The sequence below is a fragment of the Tyto alba genome, unplaced genomic scaffold, assembly GCF_018691265.1.
Source record: "Tyto alba isolate M040663 unplaced genomic scaffold, T.alba_DEE_v4.0 Super-Scaffold_32, whole genome shotgun sequence".
Classification (NCBI taxonomy): Eukaryota; Metazoa; Chordata; class Aves; order Strigiformes; family Tytonidae; genus Tyto; species Tyto alba.
In genome coordinates this window covers 5,132,472-5,155,991 of record NW_024881307.1, presented here as the reverse complement: position 1 = coordinate 5,155,991, position 23,520 = coordinate 5,132,472, and the positions used below count along the sequence as shown (strand labels likewise).

The following is a 23,520-nucleotide window of genomic DNA, read 5'->3' as shown; positions in this document are numbered from 1 at the left end:
ATTTTTGTGTGCAGAACAACTAAGCAATTCATGAAACACGCGGTCAGTTATTCGGAATTTGGGTATCTTTCCCTAAATCAAATAATCAAGTCATTAGATAGACAGAAATTTTGCTGGCAAAACTGTTCTTCAGTGTGCAATTGTTTATTGAAAGCCTAAAATAGACATGTTTCCACTATTGTACTGTTAATGGTATAAACAATTGATGAAAAACTGCAAAAATTAAGGAATCTGTAAAGGTCACTTGATGGGCAATTTGAAAACACACACACACAAAGCCGGGAATTTCACTGTTTGCGAAGATTTACAACTGCTTCCCTGTACGTATTGCTATAGAGCAGGGTTTGAATTCAGAACCTCCTGCACCAGGACTGAGTTTGACACGTAAGCTACAGAGGGAGTTAACTGATGAGCTTCTGACCTGTACCTGGCCTGACAGCCGTGCCCCAAACAACAACTACAGCCACATCTAGAAAAGGCCTATTTTTTGTCATTCTCTGCAGACAGCCAGCATTTTGTTGTCTGTTCTTTTACCACTAACCAACACAGACTGAAAAAAGTCAAGCATTAAATAGATATACCTCTTTGAATATATGTTTACATAAATACATATTTTATACACACATACAAGCAAAAATAAAGATGCCTATTTTATATTCCTAAGAAAAATGTTACTTTGACAGCATTCTTCTTTCAAACTCATTTGGCATAAATTACGATCCATAATTCCTATCTTACCATGTCAGGCAGTCCTTCGAACTGAACCTAATGATGAAGAGTGCCAAGTACTTCCATCATGTTTAATGCAGTTTCCAAAAAATCTTTATTTACACAGCTAAATATTTTATGGGCCAAAGATTCAGGGCTACTTGAAATGATGAATTCATCTCTCCGAGGGGTTTTGTTCACGGATAAGAAGTTTGTCTAGGCTTGAGGCACATAATGAAAGGAAGGATTTAGTCATTCCCTTTCTTTTACAGGCTGCCTCCATCCTTCCATTGCTCATTCACAAATCCCTTGGTGCCTCCGTAGGCAGACAACTCGTAGGTGGATCTGAGGTAGAGACTGCTCCGAGCACTTTCTGCTGCCTCTGTGAGCGGCAACACACAGCAGAGCAAGCTCCCCCTTACGAACTGAGGGAGGCCAGCTCTGCCGACGGCAGGGTTTGAACCTAGGCTTATTATAGCAAAGGGAGAGCCAGCGGAAACGGGGAAATTCAGTCCTAAGCGGCAGCCAGAGGGGCCAACTTTCTATGAATTAGATGTTGCTTCTGGAGAACAAACAGGCTCTCCGGGCCCGAGGGTCCAGACCAGCTGCGTGACTCAGCCTCGGTGTATTTGAACGTGTGAGGAGGAGCAGCGACTGCCTGCCGCGGGCCCTGCTCTGAGGGCCTGCACATGCCAGGCCCCGCAGCCCCGCCGGGCCGCGCCGGGGCTGGGGACCCCGCACGGCCACCCCGCACGGCCGTCGGCTGACCGCTGCTGCGGGCATCGACACCCCGACACTGGCATGCCTTTTTAGCGATACGGTATCATGCAGGTGCAGATAAAGAACTTTATCTCAAAACCGTTCACCTCCATCCCTTGCTCTTGTGCTGTTTGCATTGGCTTTCCTGCATGGCAGTTCGTTACCCGGCGCACTACGGCACTGCTGGCAGACATACACACCCTCCTTTTTTGCACCGGGCTAGAGTAAGGAAGCTGAGCACTTACAGAGGAAGGATTTCTGTGTGGTGCTTCTGAGACTGAAGGTTCTCTTTATGGTTATAATGCATCAATCCCCATTACAGTCATTTCCTCTGAAGTAAATGGGATTTTGCCATTATACTTTATGTTCATTGATACGTATTTTCCTAGCTGAATTGACATTCCCCTGTCACCTTTTTTTCCTACCTTAAAATTGCAGGAAGACAAAAATCCTTCAACAGTAATGAGTTAAGTTCTGCAGCCAGCAGAGCTGTGTGCTCGCTCATTAAGTGGGCCGGAATTAAAATGGGCACCATTTACGCATTAATATATGTGCCAGGGCAGCAACACGGGTTCTTCTGTAATGTTTCAGGCTGAGGGGTCAACTGTTTAGCTGGGACGCTTCCTAGTGATATTTTGGCACTGTTTAACCAGTGATTGAGTGGAGGAAGACTTTCCTTGTGACTTGGTGAGTGTCACAGGGAAGCCTTTGAGGTTGAAGAATCAAAAACATCCAATTCTTTGCAGTGGCTAAAATACCTGCAGCCCTTTTGGGAGACACTGGTATTGGGATCTTCTTTCCCCTTCCCATAACTCTTCATTTCCAGACCTGCAGTTGGACATAGCATCTCCCCTGTTGTCTGTTCAAAATAGTTATTGCGTGTTGCTGTGCATTGTTAAATGATTTCCCTGTACTTCATCTCAGAGGCAGCACGAGTTAAGAGATAGAGGAATTGGGTGGCTTGAGGAAATATTAATACTGCACAGAGCCTTTCACCTCAAATCTGAATCCCAACTGCAACTTAGGCATGACCAGAAATGGTTAATGTGTGATGCCAGTTTGTTAGATTCTGAAAAATATGTTATTTTCTCACTTTTTTTTTTTCTTTTCTGGTGTATCTGCATCACAAAACCACTTCTTACCATTAGCTACAGTACTACAGCCAACACTTACTACCCAGCATGAGTAAATCTGAGTACCTAAGCTATAGCTAGTCACCTAATTAAGTGACCTGATTTTCTCAGGAGCAGAATATGTCTTCCAGCTCCCACTGCACTCAGCAGTTGTGAAAATCAGGCCATTTTTGAAAGTGGCAAAACATAGCTGTGTCTAGTTTTGAGTAGTCAACTTTTCAAAAGTTGATCTTGACAGGGCCGTGGGGCTGGAGCACCTGGAGAATGGGTCCTCTGCAGGTTCTGGCTGGTGGCTACAGAGGAGGGTGTTTGGGAAGGATGGACTGCATGCCCTGTTTTCTGACTAACCAGAGGCTATCAGTCATCATCACCATTCCCAGCACTAAATAAAGAAAAAAAAAAGCTTCAGCCCCCCTGATAAAAATATACTTTGGCTTTTGTTTGCTTTATGCAGTATTTCCTCCTTGCACTGAAAATTAAATTGAAAAGGGAATTTATTGTCCCTGTGGAAGAGATAGGCACCTTTTGAAATCACACATGAACAAATGTGCATGGGGCCCAGCCTAATGTTTTCTACCGCCCTTTGGGGTCCCAGGAGCACAAAGGCAGCAGAGAAGGAGCTGCAGTCAATTCCAGCAGAGCTCTATTGTGCGATTTGTTCCAAGGAAACATCAATTCATTAAGCGAACGAGTCAACAAGGGTGGGTGGCAGAACCGTCTGTCCTGCTAGATTGTGCATGACTCCTTCAGAGATCTGCTCTGGGGTCTGGAGAGTAAATAACAAGTGAGAGCCAGCTTGCCTGCCCTCGCTTTGCAACGGGAGAAACTGCTCATTTCAAGCCACAGCTTTACTGGGAGGGTGTTTTAAATGCACTGCCTGGGATGCAACACAGACACACTTGAATGGCAAGATACATGGTCAGGAGAGCCAGGTTTTAGTCGTGTTTTAAAGAGCATAAACAACCCAGGCAAGAGGGGAGGTGAACTGAGCAAAGGCAACCTAACAGAAAGGGACAATGAAACCAGGGTAGGGGAAATCCGCAACCGGCCATCGCTCTGCTCAAGGAGCAGCCTCCCTGAAAGGTCCCCAGCCTGCGTAAGGGGAGAGCTTTTTGCTCTTTGCTCTTGTCTGAACCACTTTTCAAAGCAAAGTAGCGGCTGTTGTTCATAGTGCATCTGAGCCAGACTAGGGAAAGGTCAGCAAGATAGAACAGACCCAACTACGATGTTGACCACGCAAGATACATCCTTCCAGAAGGCAGGTGCTTGGACTAGCACTCTGCTGATCTCAGATGAATGCTGGCAGATAAGGGCAGCAAAATGCTTCAGGAGGAAGTATTTTCATAATCACACATTTGCAACACAGCCCTTTTTTGCAGCATTATCTTTCTGCCTTCCTCTTACTCTCAAAATTAACAGAAATATGTATATTCAAGGGGTGGGGAAGCCAAGGGCAGAGCTGAAACACAGCTGAGTCAACAACACATGTGTACGAGCTGGTGGGTAACGTTGCATATTCCCACATGGTTATCAGAGTGCTTTCGAAAGGCATCACCGTGGACAGAAAGGGCGACAGAAGCGCAGTAAATACCCTACACAGTGCTATGGGCAGAAACAAGAAATGCTGACGGGTCCCAGCTGCCCTGATCCTAGAGACGTGGGTTGGACCCCAGAGTCACGACCCTTTTTCCTCACTTGGACCCTCTTCTTATAACCAACCAGCAGATAACACAGGGTGCATAGTACATTGATCTTGTCCCTTTGGTCAGACACGTTCCCTCTAGCTTAAAGATATCAGCAAGTCTTTTGCACTGTTACCAAGCTGTAACACACCATATTTAGTAAGATTAGGTTGCGGCTGGTGTAAACTAGAAGTTTTCCTGTCCTCAGTCAGATTTTCTGTCGCTAAGAGCAGGCAACTCTCAGACATGGCATATAACCCACAGAGCAGAAGGCAGGCAGCTGCTTCGGCCAAATTAACACCAGGAGACCACAACTAGCTGTCACCTTCACCAGTCCCTGTGCTGTCCTCCTGCTTGTGCTTCCCACACCAAATGGCAGCCCGAATGCATTTCTCTGCTAGGGAAGGCACCCCTGTCTACCGGTGCAGCGTGGTGGCTCTGTAGGTTGTAGATCCTGTTCTGGCACTGCCCATCTGCAGAATCCCTTTCCTGGCTTTGGGGGACAGCTGCCTGGAGACCCCACTCTCACCTTCTGTGAAGGCTTCTTGCTCTTCAGACCTTCCTCCACCCACACCATTTTGTTCAAGTGTGTGCTAGTTTATTAGATTAAACCAGCATCCTGTTCATTTTGTCCTCCTTCCTACCAGACCTGTAGTACTTGTTTGAGAGCAATACTGCCCTTCTTCCCTTAAAGTAGGAAGCTCTGAAATCATCTTGAAATTCGTGAGGGATTTGCCTCCTGATACCCAACTGGAGAGCCTGATTTCTGCTCCACGACCCTAACGTTTCTATCCTTTTTGCTAAATATTTAGGCCATTTGGATTCTGGGTGAATTCCTCATTTTGGCAGTCTCTAGCGTTACAAAGCTGAGCTGATCCACAGCTGCATTTCAGTGCTGATGTCAAGCATTTGGAAAACACTATTACATGCCTACAAGTTAAACAGCACTGCGCTGGCTTGTTCTGCAACCAGAAAACTTGCTGAACGGGAGACTTGAGTCTTCCTAGCTGGAGTGAAAAGGGATTTACACGCATCCTGAAGGGAAATCAGCAAAAGAGCACTTTCAGCGTATCAAGGACAGAAGGGAGCTAGCAAATATTGGCAAGTTATTGTAACCTGAAAAATCTCTGGTTTGTGCCCCCTCGTGGCAGTTGAATTTTTCTTGTCCTCAGTGCCATTGTAATGTCTGCAATTCCAGACCCAAACTTTTTGATTTTCATGCTGAGCAAATGACCAGTAAAGAGGTTATTAAATGCCAATAGCCAGTGCTTCACTGCCCAGAAAAACACCAGGCCAAGCAGGGAAAACCCAGAGGTCCATCTCTCATACTTTAAATAGATTGCATGACTTTGCCCCTCAAACTGCGTACAGCTATTTGACAGGCAGCACGTTTGAAAGAAAAGCCCAGGGCTGAGAGAATCAGTCTGAAAAGAGTATTCTGCAGGTTTCTAAAAACACCATTACAACCCTCCCCCAGCAAGGACCCAGGTTCAAGCAATAGATGTGACTATAGCCATATAATCCAGCATCACTGAAATATTCTTTTTATTTTGTTCTCTCTTCAGACAAAAAGCACTGGCATCTACAGGTGGAAGAAGTGTTCAAGCAGCATGCGACTGGTTGGTATGAACTAATAAATGTTAAAAAGAGTAAAAGAAATAGTGAATTTAACATCTAAGACTCTCGCCATTAGAACGTGGAATGAAAACCACTATGTTTTGTATAAAACACGTAAAACATGTTTTATCTGAAAAACACTAGCAAAATTATTGAGCCATTAAGTGCTGTAAATAAGCAGACCAGAAACAAGCCTTGTCTGAGAGAGTTTGTGATCTTGACTAATAGCAAAAAAAGGTAAGAGAAAGGAACCACTACTCTCTCCACCCTAGCATCTAAACAGAAAACTGAGAGCTGCCTTTTCAAAGATGTTGAGCAATTTCTAGTGCTCTCCTCCCCGTGTTTTATACACCGAAAGTCAGAAAGGCAGAAGCAGTGACCTGGGTTAGATCTTCAGAGCCTCAGTCTGAAACTAAAACCCAATTTTCTATATTACTTAGTAATGGTAATGGGCTGCAAGTGAGATAGTGCACCTCTGCCTGACCTGCCGGAGCTGATTTTTTCCATAATGGGAGAACAAAAGGGAGTGATAGGGAAGCTGATTTTTCTGAAAAAATAAGATGTCTTTATCTGTCAGTCTAACAGTTCTGTCTCCCTCTCAGGCTGTTCTCCCATGTGGGTGACCCATTCCTCGATGACACCCTGCCTCGGGAATACGTCCTCTACCTGCGCCCCACCGGCCCCCTGGCTCAGAAGCTGTCTGAGTTCTGGCAGCAGTCAAAGCAGATCTGTGGGAAGAACAAAGCTCACAACATTTTCCCACATATCACCCTTTGCCAGTTCTTCATGGTAAACCAGAGCTCCTCTTTCCGTCGCCTTTATGCATGCATTCATGAGCAGCCCTCGCCAGGCTCTGACTGGAGATGTTACACGCTTCCTTCAGTCACTGCAGAAGGGTTTGTGCTCACGGGTTGGGGGGGGTTGTTGAGGACGTAACTGGTTTTTAAGTGGGTTGTTTTCAGCAGCAGAAGACTAAACTCTCATCATCTCAAGTGATCGTTAACATGAGAATAGACAGCATAGGGAGGGGTGAGGTTAGGAAGGTTACTTGGGGATAGCTGGTCCTGCTTTGAGGACAAGAGAGGGGCAGATGACTTCTAAACATACCTTTTTCTATGACCCTGTGCTTTTTCTCACTGGGTTACAGCAAAGATAGACCATTCACGCCCACCCACCCAAGCCTTTCCTTCCTCTACCCACTGCAGTAGGGAGTTAAGCACGGGGGTAAGGAATGATTAGCCACCTGAGAAATGCTTGTCCTGTTTCCTTTGGCAGTGTGAGGACAGCAAGGTCGATGCTCTCACTGAAGCTCTGCAGGCCACGGTGATGCGGTGGAAATGCAAATTCCCTGCCCCTTTGCCTTTGGAGCTCTACACGTCCTCAAACTTCATTGGGCTTTTTGTCAAGGAAGAAAGTGCTGAGGTGCTCAAGAAGTTTGCTGCAGACTTTGCTGCAGAGGCTGCTTCTAAAGCAGGTGAGTGACTATGCTGGCAGCTACAAAGAGCTCATGGCTTGGTCAAGGCTTGGGCATTTTCAGAAACCAAAGTTTTAATGGCATGAAGAAATGAAGCTCATTAAGCCAATACCTGATTTTTAAAAGTGACCTGAAGGCTAAGAACCAAAGAGGAACACTGTACTGGGTGCTTTGGGTTTCAGCTCTTTTGCAGTTGAAAGTTCACCTCACACTTAGTCTCAAGTGTTATCTCCTGAAAGGGAAGTTGACATTTGGTGGTTCCTTAACCTTTCAGATAGACACATTTCCTGCTCCACTCGCTACCTCAAGCCACTGCCACAAAACTTTCCTCAGCCATATAAAGCCCGTGTTCATTTGTTTGCTGAATTTCTGAGATGCAAACAGGACTCTGGATGAAGACCCCAAGTGCCCTGTCAACCTAGAAGGAAACTTCTTCAAATCTCAGTACCAACACGTCTGGCTCATTGCCTGGTCCTCTACTGCTTCTGGAGGGGAGAACCCGTCAGGAGCCGGGAGTGGGGAGATAACCAGAGCACCCCATGCTCTGATGGGCTCTCCAGGTGCCCTCCGATTGCCCCCAAACTTGGAAGTCAGAACAGCATTGGAGCACTATAATAGCTCCCTGATTACTCCTCCCACACGCCGTCACTGTAGTTCCCAGCATGGACTAGGCACAGCATGTTTAGTCCTGCATTATCACAGGCTTATGTTGGAGCTGAAGTGCATCAAGATATAGCAACTTCTGAGTCCCTGGGGTGTTTCTGTGCTAGACAGGCACCCCATAACACCATGCAGAACAGCTACAAGTCTCTGCCCCTGGTTCAAAGGAAGAGATACAGACGTGTCATGGGTTCATCACATCTCTGAAATGCATTGCTTTCTCCTGACAGCGACCTAGAGTTTTTCTTCCCTTTAGAAGAGGGAGGAAATGGCTGTTATCTTTACAAATGCACATTTTGGAAGGCAGCGACAGGCACAGTGACATTAGGCGGGTCCAAGAACTGATGCAGCCACACGAGAATGGTACAAGTGTTGCCCTGCACAGCACAGACATACCCTCCAAACTGACACAGTCACAAGGGGCAGTTCTTACTCCAAAAACACTGGCCTAGAAGAAGGAAGCATCAATTACTTCCAGCAAGCTTCTGCCCCTGCAACTGCTCCAATTCAGACCAAACTGGTTCTTTTCTTAGGGGAAGCCGATTGCTGCACTGCAGTCCACAGCTTGGTCAGGTTATCACATTAAAGTCTCTGGGGCTTTTTCAGAGATGCAGAGCATATTTTTTCTTGCTGATCAAAAAAAAAGATGGATGAGCTTGCAGAGCTACCTCTGGCTGGCTCTTGGAGCCAAGTCTCTGAATAGCTGCAATTTTAACTGAATAATCAGTCAAATTTAATTGCAATTTTCGGTTGAATAAGCAAGAATAAATTACATGCAAACAACGTATCCTATGATTTCCACATCTACTGGAAGAGTCCAATATTTCACACACTTTCACCTTTCTGCTTCCTGGAATCTTCTTCCAATAAAAATTCTTTTTCTGGAGGATCATTTTGAGTCATCATATCACTGTTTCCACAACTTTGGAATACCTCACCCTCAGTGGGGAAAACTGGTAATGTAACTGATGTGCAGGAAAAAGATCTAATCAACTCACGTGAACCTGTAAATTCCTTGGATTTGTAATTGCTTCTGTAGGAGAGAGAAAAGAGGAGGGAGAGTAAAAATTATGATTTTTAACTTGCTTATTCTGGAGAGATCCTTATCTGCTAATGAAAGAAAGTCCACCTCTTTCCTGGAAAATTCTCTTTTTTGGCAGAAGACGAAGTGGGTTCAGAATTACAATAATTGTTATCACACCATCCAGAAATCCATTGTTCTCTGAATACAAATGACATTTGGCAGTTTGGCAAGGATGCCTTGTCTACCACCATGGTGTGACTCAGGACTGAATCAGACCAAAAATCTTGTAATAATTTAAGCCAAGGTGCAACATATATAGGGAAGTCACGTTTAACTTCCCCAAAACCTTTTCATAAACCAGCCTACAATTTGTTCCACTTGAACTATCTTGAAAAGTTCAGCTCCCAGCTCCTGTTCGGAGGCGATAGACACACTTATACCTTCGAAAAGCTGCTAATCGCGACAGTCGCTTGTTGTTAACTGACATCTTCTCGTTGCAGATGTTCACGTGGAGCCCCACAAGAAGCAGCTACACGTGACGCTGGCCTATCACTTCCAGACCAGCCACCTGCCCACGCTGGAGAAGTTAGCGCAGAACATCGATGTCAAGCTGGGCTGCGACTGGGTGGCCGCGATATTCTCCCGAGACATACGCTTCGTTAATCACGAGGTAAATTTTTTTGGAGCTAGTTTCAGTCCAAAAAAAAAAAAAAAAAAAAAAAAAAAACAGCAAAGTTGCAGGCTGTCTTAGCTGCATTTGCAGCTCAAGAGTGCTCACAAGCTGCGAGCTGAATGACTCCCATGTCCCCTGCTGCAAACAGTATGGATACACAGTGCAGACTATACAGACATTAAGGAATTTGCCTCAGGTCCCACAAGGACACCCAGAATCTCCCACATCCCACCAGTCATCTGTTAAGATCACAGACCATCTTGCCCTTTTTTACTCATACTGTCTAGACTTGCTGTTTCACACACCTCATTTATTGCTTCTTGTGTGAATAATGTCCGGCCAGATTAATTAATTCTAACCATGATTCTCCTGTTCACTCAGAGTAAACTGGTCCAGTCTCTCAAGAACCGGGGCCAGTATCTTAACATGACTGCTATCCATTTCTTCTGTACAGACTTGACATTATTACTAGTCACAGCATTTCATTTCACCATGTAAGAAACATTTACCGTCATGGCCTGTATACTTCACTTACTCATGGATTATATAACTGCAGTATCTAAGTGTCTTAACATAGTTTTCTTAATACTGTTTTCTAACACAATATGCAAAAAAAAAAAAACACCACAGTATTTCCATTTTGTAGATTGGGATCTTGGGCGTAGAGAAACCACACGTGAGATTCATCTAACCTGCCTGTAAATATTCCCAAGTTAGACCTCTAAGTCTGAGCCAGTCTGAGGTTCCCTTTGCACTGAGGCTCGGTGCAGAGAAACAGGCACCTCCAGAAAGTGAGTCATCTGACCTACCTAAGATGTCTATCTCAGGATGAGATGAATCAACTTCTGGAGGAGGGAACCTCCAGAAAGTCCCTGCTCAGGCTTAGGCAGCTAATTAGACTCCTAAGGTTGGGGTGATAAACCCCACCAAAGTGCATTGTCCAGAATGAGACACACAAAACCTGTGGCAGAATGGGAAAAGATTATTTCAGTCTAGCACACAATACACCACAGAGTAAACAGATGCCAAAACTTCTGGAGAGCTGAAGCCTCCCGTGCACGGTGCTCTGACCCAGCCCGGGCCATGCTTCAAGCCTGACAGCCTCCTTTACTATCCAGAGTCATCTTGTCCTTTAGAAGCTGCAAGTAGTCAACACTATCACTGATTGCAGAAGGAGCTGCTGATGAAAACCAGCTCACATCTTTGCATATCTGACTTCAGGCAGCCATGTGTGAAAGTTCTGGCCTTGTGGTATCAGGTGACAGTGACTAGTTTCCATCTTCCTTTGAAGATAGCACAAATAGTCTAAGGAGAATTAGTGAGCAAACGGGCTGACACCATCAGGCGATCAGAGCTGCTCAGCAGATGATGGGTTTTGTTTGCCTAATGCCATTGGAGAAGTTAGGTTTGGCCAGGGACAATAACACGTTTGTTCTCCTTTTAAATGGGGGACGGCTGTAGCCATTTCCAAGGAAAGTTACTGATGGATATTTAATACATGTGGATTCCTCATGCTCCAGTGAGAAGAAGATCACAGAATTACACTCACTGATCTTTCCCCCACCTTCTAACTTAATCTTGTTCATGTTAGGAAATACGAATAAAACAATGAGGCCACATCCCAGTGTTTCTCACCACCTCTGCTTTTTCCTGTGCATTCTCTTGAACAGTTTTGAGAGCAGGGAGTCAGAGAGTCAAACCTGTTAGCCTCCCCAACAGTGTCTCTGCCTTCTCTTCAAAAGCAACAGCAACAAGGAGAACTTCTCTTTCCAATCAAGCATGAGAAGATGAACCAAAAATGGTCACCATCCACTGTGTAAATTCCACGTCCCAATAAGAATTTGCTTCCATTTTTAACAGGGCACTTAGATTTAAGCACATGGTCATGTTTTCGCTCACTCTGAAAAATCATCCCCTCCCTTTCCCTCCTGGTTATCAGAGACACAACTGGAATCAAAGCAGGAAGCAGTAAATAACTAAAAAAGCTTTCCAAAGGCAAAGAGCAGGAAGTGGCAGGAATTCCCTGAAGGTAAAGCTTTCCTGGATAAAGCACAAAGCGATGCATTACAAGGAGAGCTCTTCACACCTTGCTAAGGTTAAAGGCCCAGTATGGGAGTGCTCCTGCCCCACTCTGCTAAAGGTTCCTTTCCATTAACAATCCTTTCATTCATTTGTGCTTCTGTTTTTCCCCCAGACTCTGCAAGTGATCTATCCTTACACCCCCCAGAATGATGATGAACTGGAGCTGGTCCCAGGGGATTTTATTTTCATGTCCCCAGTGGAACAAACCAGTACAAGTGAGGGCTGGATTTATGGCATTTCCCTTGCAACTGGCTGTTCTGGGCTACTGCCTGAAAATTACATCACGAAGGCGGATGAATGTGGGACCTGGGTGTTTCATGGGTAGGTAAAGCTGCACAGTCCAGTTTCCATCGCTGTAAAAAGGGGGCTTAGCAGCTGTGATTTTACCTGGGTAAGTGAAGAGTCTCCCAGGGCTGCTGAGAAGGTTGCTTGGGGGGAAACGTACTGGCACACATAGCCAGCCCCATCTCATAAGCAAAGGAAGAGCAGATGCTGTCCCTGGGCATGGGATTAGAGGACGATGTGATTTATTTAGCTAAGATGTTACATCAACTATTACTCATAGGATCGCTGCTGCTGGTTAATGGAACCAGAGCAGATGGCCACTGTAGAGCCACTGCTGTGTAGATACCTCTGTGGTGAACTGTGATCAGGAAAGTTTAAATTTCAGCATTAATTTGGGAAGCAAGATCTTCTGTGCATAATTCCCTGGGGAAAAGGACTTGGGATCAGCAATGTTTCTTAGCAAGATTTTCAGAAGCGATTGGTCACCTACATGCTGCTGGCTTCACTGAGAATGCAGACTTCACCTTTTGAATAAGGGTATGCCTTATGCCTCTTGATTTTGATGGGAATTAGTTAAACAGCAATAAAAAAGTAGTCCTTGAGGGGTGCGTCTGGACACTCCTACATGGCTGCCTGCATCCCTAAGCACCCAAACGCCTTTGACAAATCTGGAGCGTAGGGAGTAGTTTGTATGTAAGAGCACAGGACGACAAGGAGCGGCCGTGCAGGTACAGCAGTTCGGTTACGGTCACACCAGCAAGCAGGTTAGTTACAAAGGGAAGGAATGGAGATACAGAACAAAACACGGAGAGTTCGGATTTCAGGTTTCAGTGGGCAAACATGACCTGGGGAGGGGGGATCTCTGAGCAGAAGGGGAAAGTGTTTGGTAACCCGTGTCAGCACAGGACAGCCAGAGGAACTGACTCAGCACTTCAACAGAAACTGATCCAACAACTCCTTAAATCGAGCAAAATGCAGGAAACAAAAAGAGCAAAAAGAGGCAAGCAGCCTTTTTCTTCGGCTGTGACTTTTCGTGCTTAACACATGCAATGTAGTGAGTGACAGACGGAGAGCAGGCACAGGGCAGTCGTAGCTTGCAGGCTGGCTTCCAGATGTGACTGCCACCGACCACTGCCCTTCTGTAAGCCAGCCCTGGCTTACCCTGAGTTCTCCCCAACCCAGAAGTCCATCATGCAGGGACAAGCATAGCAAGAGATCACTCATTTACCCCTCTTGTCACAACCATCTATTCTTTTCTTGCCTGCCCTCTGAGAAATTAACACCACAAATAAAGGGCTTTCATCCATACATTTGCCAAACTGAACAAACCTATCTATACCGAATCTGTCGCTATCAAACTCCAACTCAGCTTTCATTACAAGGAAAGAAAATATCTCCACTAACCAGGGCTTAAAGAACTGAAAATCAAGACACATGAGCAAAGTCAGTTGGTGTCTGTATGAAGACAGGACTTAATCCAGACCATCCAATTTGCAATCCTGCAAGACCATTCTTTCTTCCCCTAAAATTTGCCAGCCAAAATGGTCTCAGGTCCACAAAGACTGCAGCAGCCTGCTCCAGTGGATTCTCTTTTTTCTTATAGTGCTTGGAAGAGTTTTGAGGCCTACGGAATACCACGGAAAAGAATTACTATTGCAGCAGCAACTAAAAGGAAAGCCAAATGTTTTGTAACTCCAGCACCTCTGCCTCCAGACAAGCAAAGAAAGGAAATGCCCCTTCCCTGATTACTACTAAAGACTATAAATCATTAATTGGAGCGTGCAGTATGAAGCGTTTATCAAAACCATTATTACATACCCGGAAACAGCCTCATTTTGCATAACAGCTTCCCGCAGGGAATATTAGGTTACAGAATGTCATGTGGTCAAAACAATATAGCAAGCTAAGGAAAACCTAAGCCCCACTGCTGTCTAGGCCACGGTATTCAGAGTAGGATCCTTGTGATAAGAGAATGGCATACAGATATCTTAATTTCAGAGGCATGAAAATAAGCGTAGCAGTACTCACAGGGACTGTAGGAGATTGGACCCAGCTCATGGTGTTGGGACTAAGGCTGTTGTTGGCGAGCGATGCTGTGATCCCAGGGGCTGGTTTGTGCTGCCTCTGTGTACGCAGCCACATCCTGTTTTATCCTGCAGAGGATGAAAAAGAAAGAATTAACAGCCATGGAGCTTTCCCTCCTAGTCACCAGAGACTGCATTTTTCAAGTGAAAATCATGCATTATCGAGATCGTCATGAAAATACAGCTCACTGGGCTTCAGCACCCTGGCTATACCACGGAAGAGATGTGACAGGCAAAATGCTGTTCTGGGATATTTGATCAAGTCTTTATTACAGAAAAATTAGATTGGCAAGTTTGTGGACATTTCACCTGAAGAAGGTTTTCCTGTTGCACTACTCAGGTGAGGCAGAAGCTGAGCTGTGGCCTTTGCAGGACATGGTTTTTATGGCTAATATCCAAATAGTGCCTCAAGAGCTGTGCCCAGCGCACAGACCTTCCTGCCTAGCATTGTACAAAGACACAACCAAAAGCTGTCCCTGCCCTGTAGAAAGGTCTCTACCTTAGCTGCAGACCAACAGGCTGCCACAAGAAGACAAGCTTGATGATGTGTTTAATACGGGAGAAGAGATTTTGCCTTTGAGGCAGAGTTACTGCCCATGAAACCAGGTTGTGTCTTGAGAGACTCCAGGTCTGAATCCTTTCCCTATCTACTAGAAATAGGAATGGCATCACTTCTATTCTGCAAACCCCAGGGATTTTCCATACACCTCAACTACAGTTCTTTGCTGGCTGTGGCACATCCCTGCATAATTTCTTCTCATGCCAAGGACTGGACCTGCTGGTAACAGTGAGCAGAAACATTCGATCTCTGGTCAGTTCTAGATTGGAAAGTAACTGAAGATAAACTGCTTCGGCATCCCACACAACGCAGCCCAGATCCTAAGTCTGTGTAACCCATTCTTGTCATCCCCCTCAATAAGGGCATGCAAGGCAAAAATAACCTTTCCGAACCAAGCACTTGACTCTCCTTGGGGGAGGAACCAATTATGTTTGTATCAATATCAGGAGATCTGTTCTGATTGAGCCTAGGAGAAGACCTGGCCACAGGTATGTTAAAACCAAAATACTTTTCCCCCTGTATGGTGTGAAGATGGAAATCCTCTCCTGGTAGCAGCAGAAGCTACTGGTGAGCTGAAACTACTTGGAATTAATCCAAACTACAGATCCAGTAATAAAGATATATATATATATATATATTCTCTGTGTGTGTGTGTGTGTATATATATATATGTGTATATATATATATATGCATATCCACCCTTAAAGCTTCCCAGCAAACTGCCTGCAGGGTATTTTCTAAGTTGTCTTCTGTGCCTGAAAATTAATGGGCTACCAAGTCAACAGAAGAAACTCTCCACCTTCAGCACACGGAGCCCAGAGGAAGTGGGAAGCCCAGTGAAGGTACAAGAATTTACTTGCCCCGCAGAAGCCACAAAAACCAAGCATTCAAGACCATGGGGCTCTCCACATATGTGTGAAAGGCATGTGGTAGAAGTAAGTGTGCTATCTTTGTATCTGTGGACCCAGCATCACCCCAAAGCTGTCTTTCCATTACCAGCAAAGCCAGAAACAGTCATTTCCTCTGCCCAAAAATGGATAGAAACACTGTAAATACTACACCACAGTCTATTTCAGCTTCTCATGAGATGCCAAAGCTATTCCTTGCCCCTTCAATAAGCCTGAAAAATCAAACTTGGCACAAGTACCAGGGGGAGGAAAAACAGCCCTTATTTTTCAAACTATATTTGGGCCTCAGTATGTTGTTTTCCACTCTGTCTTCCTCCCATTCTGCAACAATGAACGGCTGGTTCGTTTTCCCCCAGGATCCCTCTCCTCTAGATAATGATGAGTGATGCAGCAGAGGAGTCTTTTCCTACACAGAGCTGAGGACCAGCACTGTTGTGCCATGACAGAGACCCTCTCTGCAGCATCTCCATTCTTCAAGGAGCCTTTCCTGACTAGGAGGACATTACTTCCAGGGACACAGCAGTACCACTGACAGAGCAGTGAAGGCAAGGCATCATCCAGAAGACGGTAGATGTTGTTGTCTGCCCTCAGTCTCTGTTTGCCAAGCAGAGGAACCACAAGCCTTTGGGAAAATCTTCCATACAATGACCTATGCTTAGAAGATGACTAAGCTGAAATAGCTTCAGCGGTTTCTGTTTTCCAGCAACATCAAGGAGATATCACTGAAGACAGGCTGGTGGCTCTCCTCCAGACACACCAAGGTAGCATGGCTTTGCCTCATCATCACTCACAGCTAATCCTAGCATCTATAAATAGACAGTAAAGCATTCCTGGCCTTTTAATAAGGGCTTAGAGAGAAGAAAGTATTAGAAATTGTGCAGCAGCTCCTGGGGGTAAAGGGAAGAGGGATACTCAAACAAAGCTGTAGTATTCTCCAGGCTAGCATCCTTAAACTGTCATATGGGAAAAGCAGGAAAGGGCTGGCATGGGATGAGGGGCTAGAAGCTGCAATACAGAAGTAAAGACAAAGAGCTCAGGCACAAGATCTACTTCGTACAGCAACAGAGATGGGTCCTAGCTAAGAAATTCAGATTCTTCTCATATTGAGATATTCGTTTTCAGGTATTTATGTATCTGTGCTAGCAGCACCCACACTCCAAGTTGACCACTTAATACTGTGATAAATGTCTGTTCTTGCTCCCTGCTCAGTGCTTAGCACACATTAATGCACTCAGGCAGCTTTTGGATCAGAGTTGGCCTTATCCTGCCAACTGGAAGTGTGGTCCCAGTGTGCCTGTAAGGTATTGCATACATATATTCTGAGGAGGGTTAGACATAACTTCTCACCACAGCACCCGGTAATATTTCCTTCAGCTTATCCACAAAGCTCTCCTGCCTACATTTAACTCCCCTTCAAATCCACCACCCCTGTTGCACCTCAGAGTCCTACCATGCCTAACTCAGAGGTATTTGCTGCCCTGACCTCTGATGCTCATTTGGGCAATGAGAGGAACAGTTCCTTGGAGCGAGCCCAGCCCTTGCTGGGAACTCACCACAAATAAAATACAGTTAGAAACCAAGAAGGTCAGGTCTGACAGAGTTAGAGCAGGAGGCTGGAGAGGTTATCTGCTGCAAGGCTGCTGCCTCACGCTCTTGGACAGGGACCAGCAGTGCTGTCCCCAGCATGGCTGGTTCCCACCTCCCGCTCCCCTTGCCTGCCAGTGCTTCTCTGCATAGCACATTCATCTGACCAAATAAGCCAGTACCTCAGTCTTGTCCTTGCACCCTAATTCCACCAGATAAGGGTCCAACAGTATGGTATTTTTTTTCTTCTTTAAACTGGTGCAAATCATACAGTCTCACAGAAGATGAGTTCTTCACAAAAATGTAGTGACCTATTTTTGTTCCATTGGTAGAGGTGCTTGGTATTATTTTAACAGCTATGAAACCCCTCTGAGATTTTATCCTAACTAGGTGCTAGTCTGGAAGCAACTTCTGACATATTTAAGGCACTGAAAAGTGCAAGCAACAGCAACTATTTCTGTCAAAGTAAATGACCATATACATTATCTGCCAAGGGGGTTTTTTTAATGACTAAGCAAATGTAAGCCATACAGTGTAACTGAATCAGCAGAGGGTCACTGAGGCTTCTGTAATTGCCTGTCAGAGTTTACTCCCAAGGGTCTTGGTCAAAGTCCTTGAACATCTGGACATGAAAGCTCTATTCAGAGGGAGCATCATTAGATAAGCCCCTTGAGGGAGAATGGGATCTATTATACCCTTTTGGCTACACTTAACAGGAAGCACTGGTGAGAATAAATTCCCACTGTGGATTGGAAACAGAATAGACAGCACTGAAAAATGTAGAAACAACAACCCAGACTGAGTGTGCCATGTCCCTACCGGGGGATACAAGCTATTTTGTGCACATGATCCCTGAAAACTGCCCAGCATGAGAAGCAGGGCTATGCTTCAGCTTTCTACTGAAGTAATAGCTTCTGCTACAAAGGTGAGTGAAAACTCCCCGTAGCCATTAGTTTCCAAACTTTGGTCCACAAGACCATGGTAAGTAATGTGCAGCTGGTCCCCAGATGATGTTAGCGAGTATCCTGTAGCTGTGAGGAAGGTCTTGGCGTTTTCCGTGAGAATATTTGAAGGCTGACAGAGCCTAGCAGACCAAAGTTTGGGAACTGTTATTCTGTGAAACTGTTTCTAAGGAAACGGAAAGCCTGCTGAGATGGGATTTGTCTCTTAATGTGTGTACATCACCTAGCAAGGTTCTCTCTCGCAGCACTAAAATGCAAATAATAATGTAATAACATGACAACGGTAATTATCATCAGTTCCTGAAGTCTACAGAAATGTCCTTTCTGCAGCCTGAGCACACGGAGTCCAGAGCATTCCCAAAGCCAACATCCTTCTATTTTTGGCAGGTCCTACTCAATTCTGAATACTACATCTTCCCCGTCCCTTCAAGCCTTCACTGACGGAGCTCTGGAAAGAAGACAGCAGGAAGACCAAGGACCTGGGGATGCAGGGCCCCTCACTATCATCTGCCAGAACGTGCAGGTAGGGACACACACACACACAACACACACATATATATATATATAAATCACACACAGTTTTAGTGGCAAGTTTCCAGCAACTGCGTTTTCCCCAACTACTTATCCTTTGGTCTCCTTTCACTGCCTGCCTCAGAAGTTACAAGTTAAAGCTTCTGAATGACAGGATTAACCATAGGCACAGAAGACATTGCTGTCCCCAGACTTGCTCTTAGCATGGGGAGGCAGGGCCCCCCATCCTCTGCTCACTTTAGCTGTTTTATACCAGCATACCTTTACCAACTTCAGAAGAGTAAAACTTCATTTGCATGGGGGTAAAGCAAGCGGTGCCTGGTCCTGACTCCCGTTAGTAAATGAGATCTCAGAAAAACCTTTGCACTTTGATGAAGGTCAAACATGCCATAACTTTCCTTCCAGCCTCTGAGAATAACCAGCCAGCCAGGGCCTCAGAAACGCTGCCTGTTTGTCTGCAGGCATGGGGAAAGGATGGATGTCGTTTTTGGGAAGTACTGGTTGTCACAGTGTTTTGATGCCAAAGGTGAGTCAGCTCCTGTGTGTCTCTCGGGGTCTAGGCTTAGGTGAGGGAAGGAGAGTGGTAAAGCTTAGATGGAAGCTGGGGTCTCCTAACACAAAGTCTTGCTTTGAGCAGTTATGAGTAGCACAGCATCTCAGTGGAGAGCTCTGCCGTGGTAGGGCTGCAGTCCGAAGCAGAAGCACAAGCCAGGGAGTAAATACGACATTTGCTAATATTTGGGAAACTATTGCAAGAAAGATTACATTAGAGTAATGTCACCAAAGAGCATTTTCATTTGGAAACGAAGTCATGATGTTAGTAGTCAGTGTCCAGTGCAAACATCTACTACCATCAGGAAAATCTTTTGCTAGCTGTGTCCTAAATGAAAATACTACCACTACAAGTACAGTTCATAGTGCCTTTTGGGGCATAAAACGGAGTTTGCAACCCAGTAATATGCTTGAGTTTCAGATTATAGTGAACAGACTATAACTTCCAGCTGTGTTGGCATAAGAGCTGATCAGAAATTTGTCCAAAAAGTCCTTTTTCTATTCAAAAATTGCCAATATCTTGTACTCAAAATCATTGAAAAAAAAGGATGATTTTACAACTACCTTCTTTCTAAATTATGTTTGAAGAGCTCTGACATTTTAGCCTCCTGTAAAAGCGTAACATTTGAGGTTTCTTTTGTTGTGGGATAGAAATTATGTTCCGTTAGGGAAATCTGTCCTAAATATAACTTTAAAAACATTAGCAACATTCTCTGATGATTTTGTACTGATAGAGCTGCTTAATTTTACCAGATTCCTGATAGTTTTACACAGGAAAAACTGCTCGACAGCCAGGCCTGGGCAATGCCTGCAAAGTGCAGATGTGGTGAAAGAGGGTAGAAACAGGCCTGACACTCTCTGCCTCTCTCTGATCGAATAATTCCAGCAACTACTTCTGATCTCTCCCTCACAGGAAGGTATATGCGTAGTAACCTGAATATGCCTCACAGCTTACCTCAAAGAAGCGGCGGTTTCAGGGATTACGAAAAAGACGCGCCAATCACTGTGCTGGGCTGTACGCAGGCAAGACTTGTTGGTAAGTTGTCCTCAGCAGACAAGAGCTTGCCCAGGAAGCTTTGTTACCTTCCTCCCACACACCCAGGCAGAGAAAGAGAAAGTGCAAGGCAGAAAAAAACGAAGCAGAGGCCCTCAACAGACAGGATTTAGACATTTCAAGAGCCTTCGCAAAGTCCCTTCACCTTCCCCAGCAAGCCCCCTTTTTCGAAGGAAACCTTGTCTCCTTCAGCTGCTGCAGCTGAAGAAGAAACAAAGCCCAAAATCTAGGACATGGTATGAAATCAGAGCCATCAGCAGTGCGGTTGCAGAGCGTTCCTACTGCCCTGTAAACGTGCAACGCTGGAAGATGCTGTTGTTATCGTTGTCGGTGAGAAATGCAGCAGCGTGACAGTCACCTCATGCAAAATACGTTTTTTCCTTGACTTTGAAAATCTTAAATTTTGGCCTGCAGTTTGCTACACCAATATACTTTTATCAGCCTGTCTGGCTTTACATTTATGTGGCGCAAAACCGGTCCAAATTCTTTTCAGTGTTCTCCCACCCCCCCATCCTTGTCCCTGACTTCTGAGCCTGTTGGTTTGTGTACAGACAGAAAATTACTTGGGAGTCAAAGAGCGCATATTGAGCACTGTGATTAGAGGAGCCTTAAAGACGTGAGCTTCAGAGAGCAGTACTTAGCATTTTCTGAAATTCAAATCCTTTAGAGCACTTGGTGTCGGTCACATTCAAACTAGGCCAGCTAAAATTATACTTGCTTTTTAAACAAAAAGAAATCACTGTGCAACAGCAGGATGCTCCGGCTCCTGGCCACATGGCATCAGGGCTCGCAATACACCCAGAACAGAAGGCGAATCTGGGAGCACTCACAGCACGCTTTGCTGGTGTCATTAATCGGGTCCGAGCACGCAACTGCAGACGTGACCCCGATGCCGTCGAGCTGCCGGTGCGGCCACGGCACACCGGCCGTCTGCAGGCAGCCGCACAGACGCAGCCCCGACGATTGCTGGAGCCGTAATTCCTCCGACAGCCGAAGCAAATGAGCAGCTTCCCCGTGACGGAGGGCTGTTAGCTGTGCCGCTCCCTCTAAATCACCCCACTTCTCTCAAGAGATTTATGGATGGGTTTGACATGGCTACAGCCATCATTAAACAGACGAAGTCAGGGTTAATAACCCCTTCTTGCTCCCACTTCTTTGTCCTGCCTCTTCAAATATAACAGAAATATAATTCTTTCTCACTACAAGTCTGTGCAACGCTGAGCAGACTCCTGTTCTCATTTGGTTCCCTTTAGCATTGCAAGAATATTAATAACCCCAATAGCAGAGTTGATTCTTATCTCATTTTCAGTGATCCTCCACCTGTGTAATGACATGGTAATTTATACTAGCGAAGAATCAAGCCAATTGAATTAAGTTGGGTTTGAGTTAAGTTGAATCATTCTGATTTACAGCTTATAAATGAAATTAAATTAAATTCAAGCACTTTACAGTTTTTCTCAGCACACTGTTTGCTTTTTGGCTAAATCTAAGAGAAGCAGAAACTGAGCAAAAGCTTCTGTGATTTCCTTGCATAATGGTTAAGTACCTAGATGCGCGTGGAGCGGCACACACAGAAAAAATATATCCCAGTTCCACAGCTGTGCACATCACAGTACCCAACACACCACTGAAATAAAATACGACGGGTAAACATGTTTCCCAAAATACAAGCCGTGCATCTGGGAAGCTGCTTTAGCTCCTTGCTCGGTGGCAGATACCCTGCACACTGCCATTGCTGTTACAGTGCCATTCGTCTGGCTTTATTGATGGGTGTTGAAATTTGCTTGCAGGTGAAGCCTTGCTAGAAACAAATACCATTGTAGACTACATCTACAGCTCCCCATCCTTACGGTGTGTACAGACAGCACACAATATCCTGAAAGGTAAGAACCCAGTGAGCAGGGAAGGCTGCATTCTCCTCACTTTCTGTGAAAAACACTGCCACCCAGATAAAAGGGAGCCTTGCATGGGAGACCCAAGGACATGGTAATTCAGGGTGAGGATTATTTCCATGGGAATATCCTTCCCATTAGCGCAACACTGCCCATAAGGAGCCCTTTTCTACTTGTACAGTGTGACAAGTGCTTAGGCAAGCAGCGTGCTGGCCCTGGCACCAGCTGCCAGTCAGGGCTGGGTTTGTTCCCCCCCCCCAGAAGCCAGATGTGTGGTTGGGATGGTTGGCCACGTCCAGCTCGGCAAGCCTTGCGCCCGTGCCTGCTTCCACAGCAGTTGCTACCACCAAGCAACTTCCTATCCCCAGTAAGAATAATTTACTGCAGAAACTGGGAAGGGAAATAGTGATCGAGGCATGAGATGCCCTGGCATGGAAAACAGTCGAGGAATAGTTCCAAAATACAGTCATGCCTGGGTTCAGCATATTACATGTAGCTGCCAGCCAGAAGTTTGCATTCCCTGGGATATCATATGCCAAGTACATATATTAAATACTTCATCTTTCACACATACTATTAATCAACTGACTACTCAGAGAGAAAAAAATTAATTTACAATCAAACAGAAGTATTAAAGTTGCAAAGTCTTGCTGCCTTCCTCCCCAGCTACATTCACTGATACCTGGTCTCCTTTCTGCCTTCGCCAGGTATGCAACAGGAGAACAACCTGAAAATTCGAATAGAGCCGGGCTTATTTGAATGGACCAAGTGGGTCTCTGGGAGCACACTACCTGCCTGGATACCCCCCGTGGATTTAGCTGCAGCTACTCTAAGCGTTGATACAACCTACAGGTAGCTGAAAGGGGGGTGAGAGGGTCTCCAATTGCTTTCTGGCTTTGTTTTTTGAAGAGTAACATTCTGTTGAGTTTTCAGATTTAGGCAGTGACTGGAAGAGCTGCTGAGGCTCCCGGAATAACCTTCAAGTAGGCTCAAGGCCTGAGAATGGCTTATTATAAATCAGATTTCCCAGATCACTGGCAAGGTCCAGCTATGTTGCTGATCATGTAGGTTCTCTTTCTAGTGCTCCTTCCATCCTGCGCATCTTTCAGGTGTCCAGGAAACCCTCAAAGTATTTCTGGTTTGTTTAACCCTTTTTCCTAAAACTTAGGAGTTTGGGCTAAGCTAACAGAACTAGTTTTGCTGACTTAGTTCCCTGACCATGGTGTTCATAGATTGAAGCGGATCCAGAGCTCATTGACACCCGCCCCTCCCTTCCCCAGAGGAAAAATCTAGTCTG

The 23,520-nt window shown here is 45.3% G+C and overlaps 1 protein-coding gene across 2 annotated transcripts in view; it reads left to right on the top strand.

Moving 5' to 3' along the window:
- The window catches only part of UBASH3B (ubiquitin associated and SH3 domain containing B), a 75,406-nt gene that overhangs the window by 42,200 nt on the left and 9,686 nt on the right, over nt 1-23,520 (top strand). Inside the window, exons 2-11 of one of the 2 annotated variants that reach the window (XM_032998201.2) lie at nt 5,848-5,901; nt 6,502-6,688; nt 7,175-7,373; nt 9,558-9,727; nt 11,925-12,133; nt 18,582-18,717; nt 19,131-19,251; nt 20,191-20,313; nt 22,122-22,214; nt 22,931-23,075. In XM_032998201.2, the coding sequence (XP_032854092.2) occupies nt 5,848-5,901; nt 6,502-6,688; nt 7,175-7,373; nt 9,558-9,727; nt 11,925-12,133; nt 18,582-18,717; nt 19,131-19,251; nt 20,191-20,313; nt 22,122-22,214; nt 22,931-23,075 (1,437 nt within the window). Of the gene's footprint in view, nt 1-5,847; nt 5,906-6,501; nt 6,689-7,174; nt 7,374-9,557; nt 9,728-11,924; nt 12,134-18,581; nt 18,718-19,130; nt 19,252-20,190; nt 20,314-22,121; nt 22,215-22,930; nt 23,076-23,520 lie in introns of both variants that reach the window. The other variant, XM_042800560.1, reaches the window with a different exon arrangement.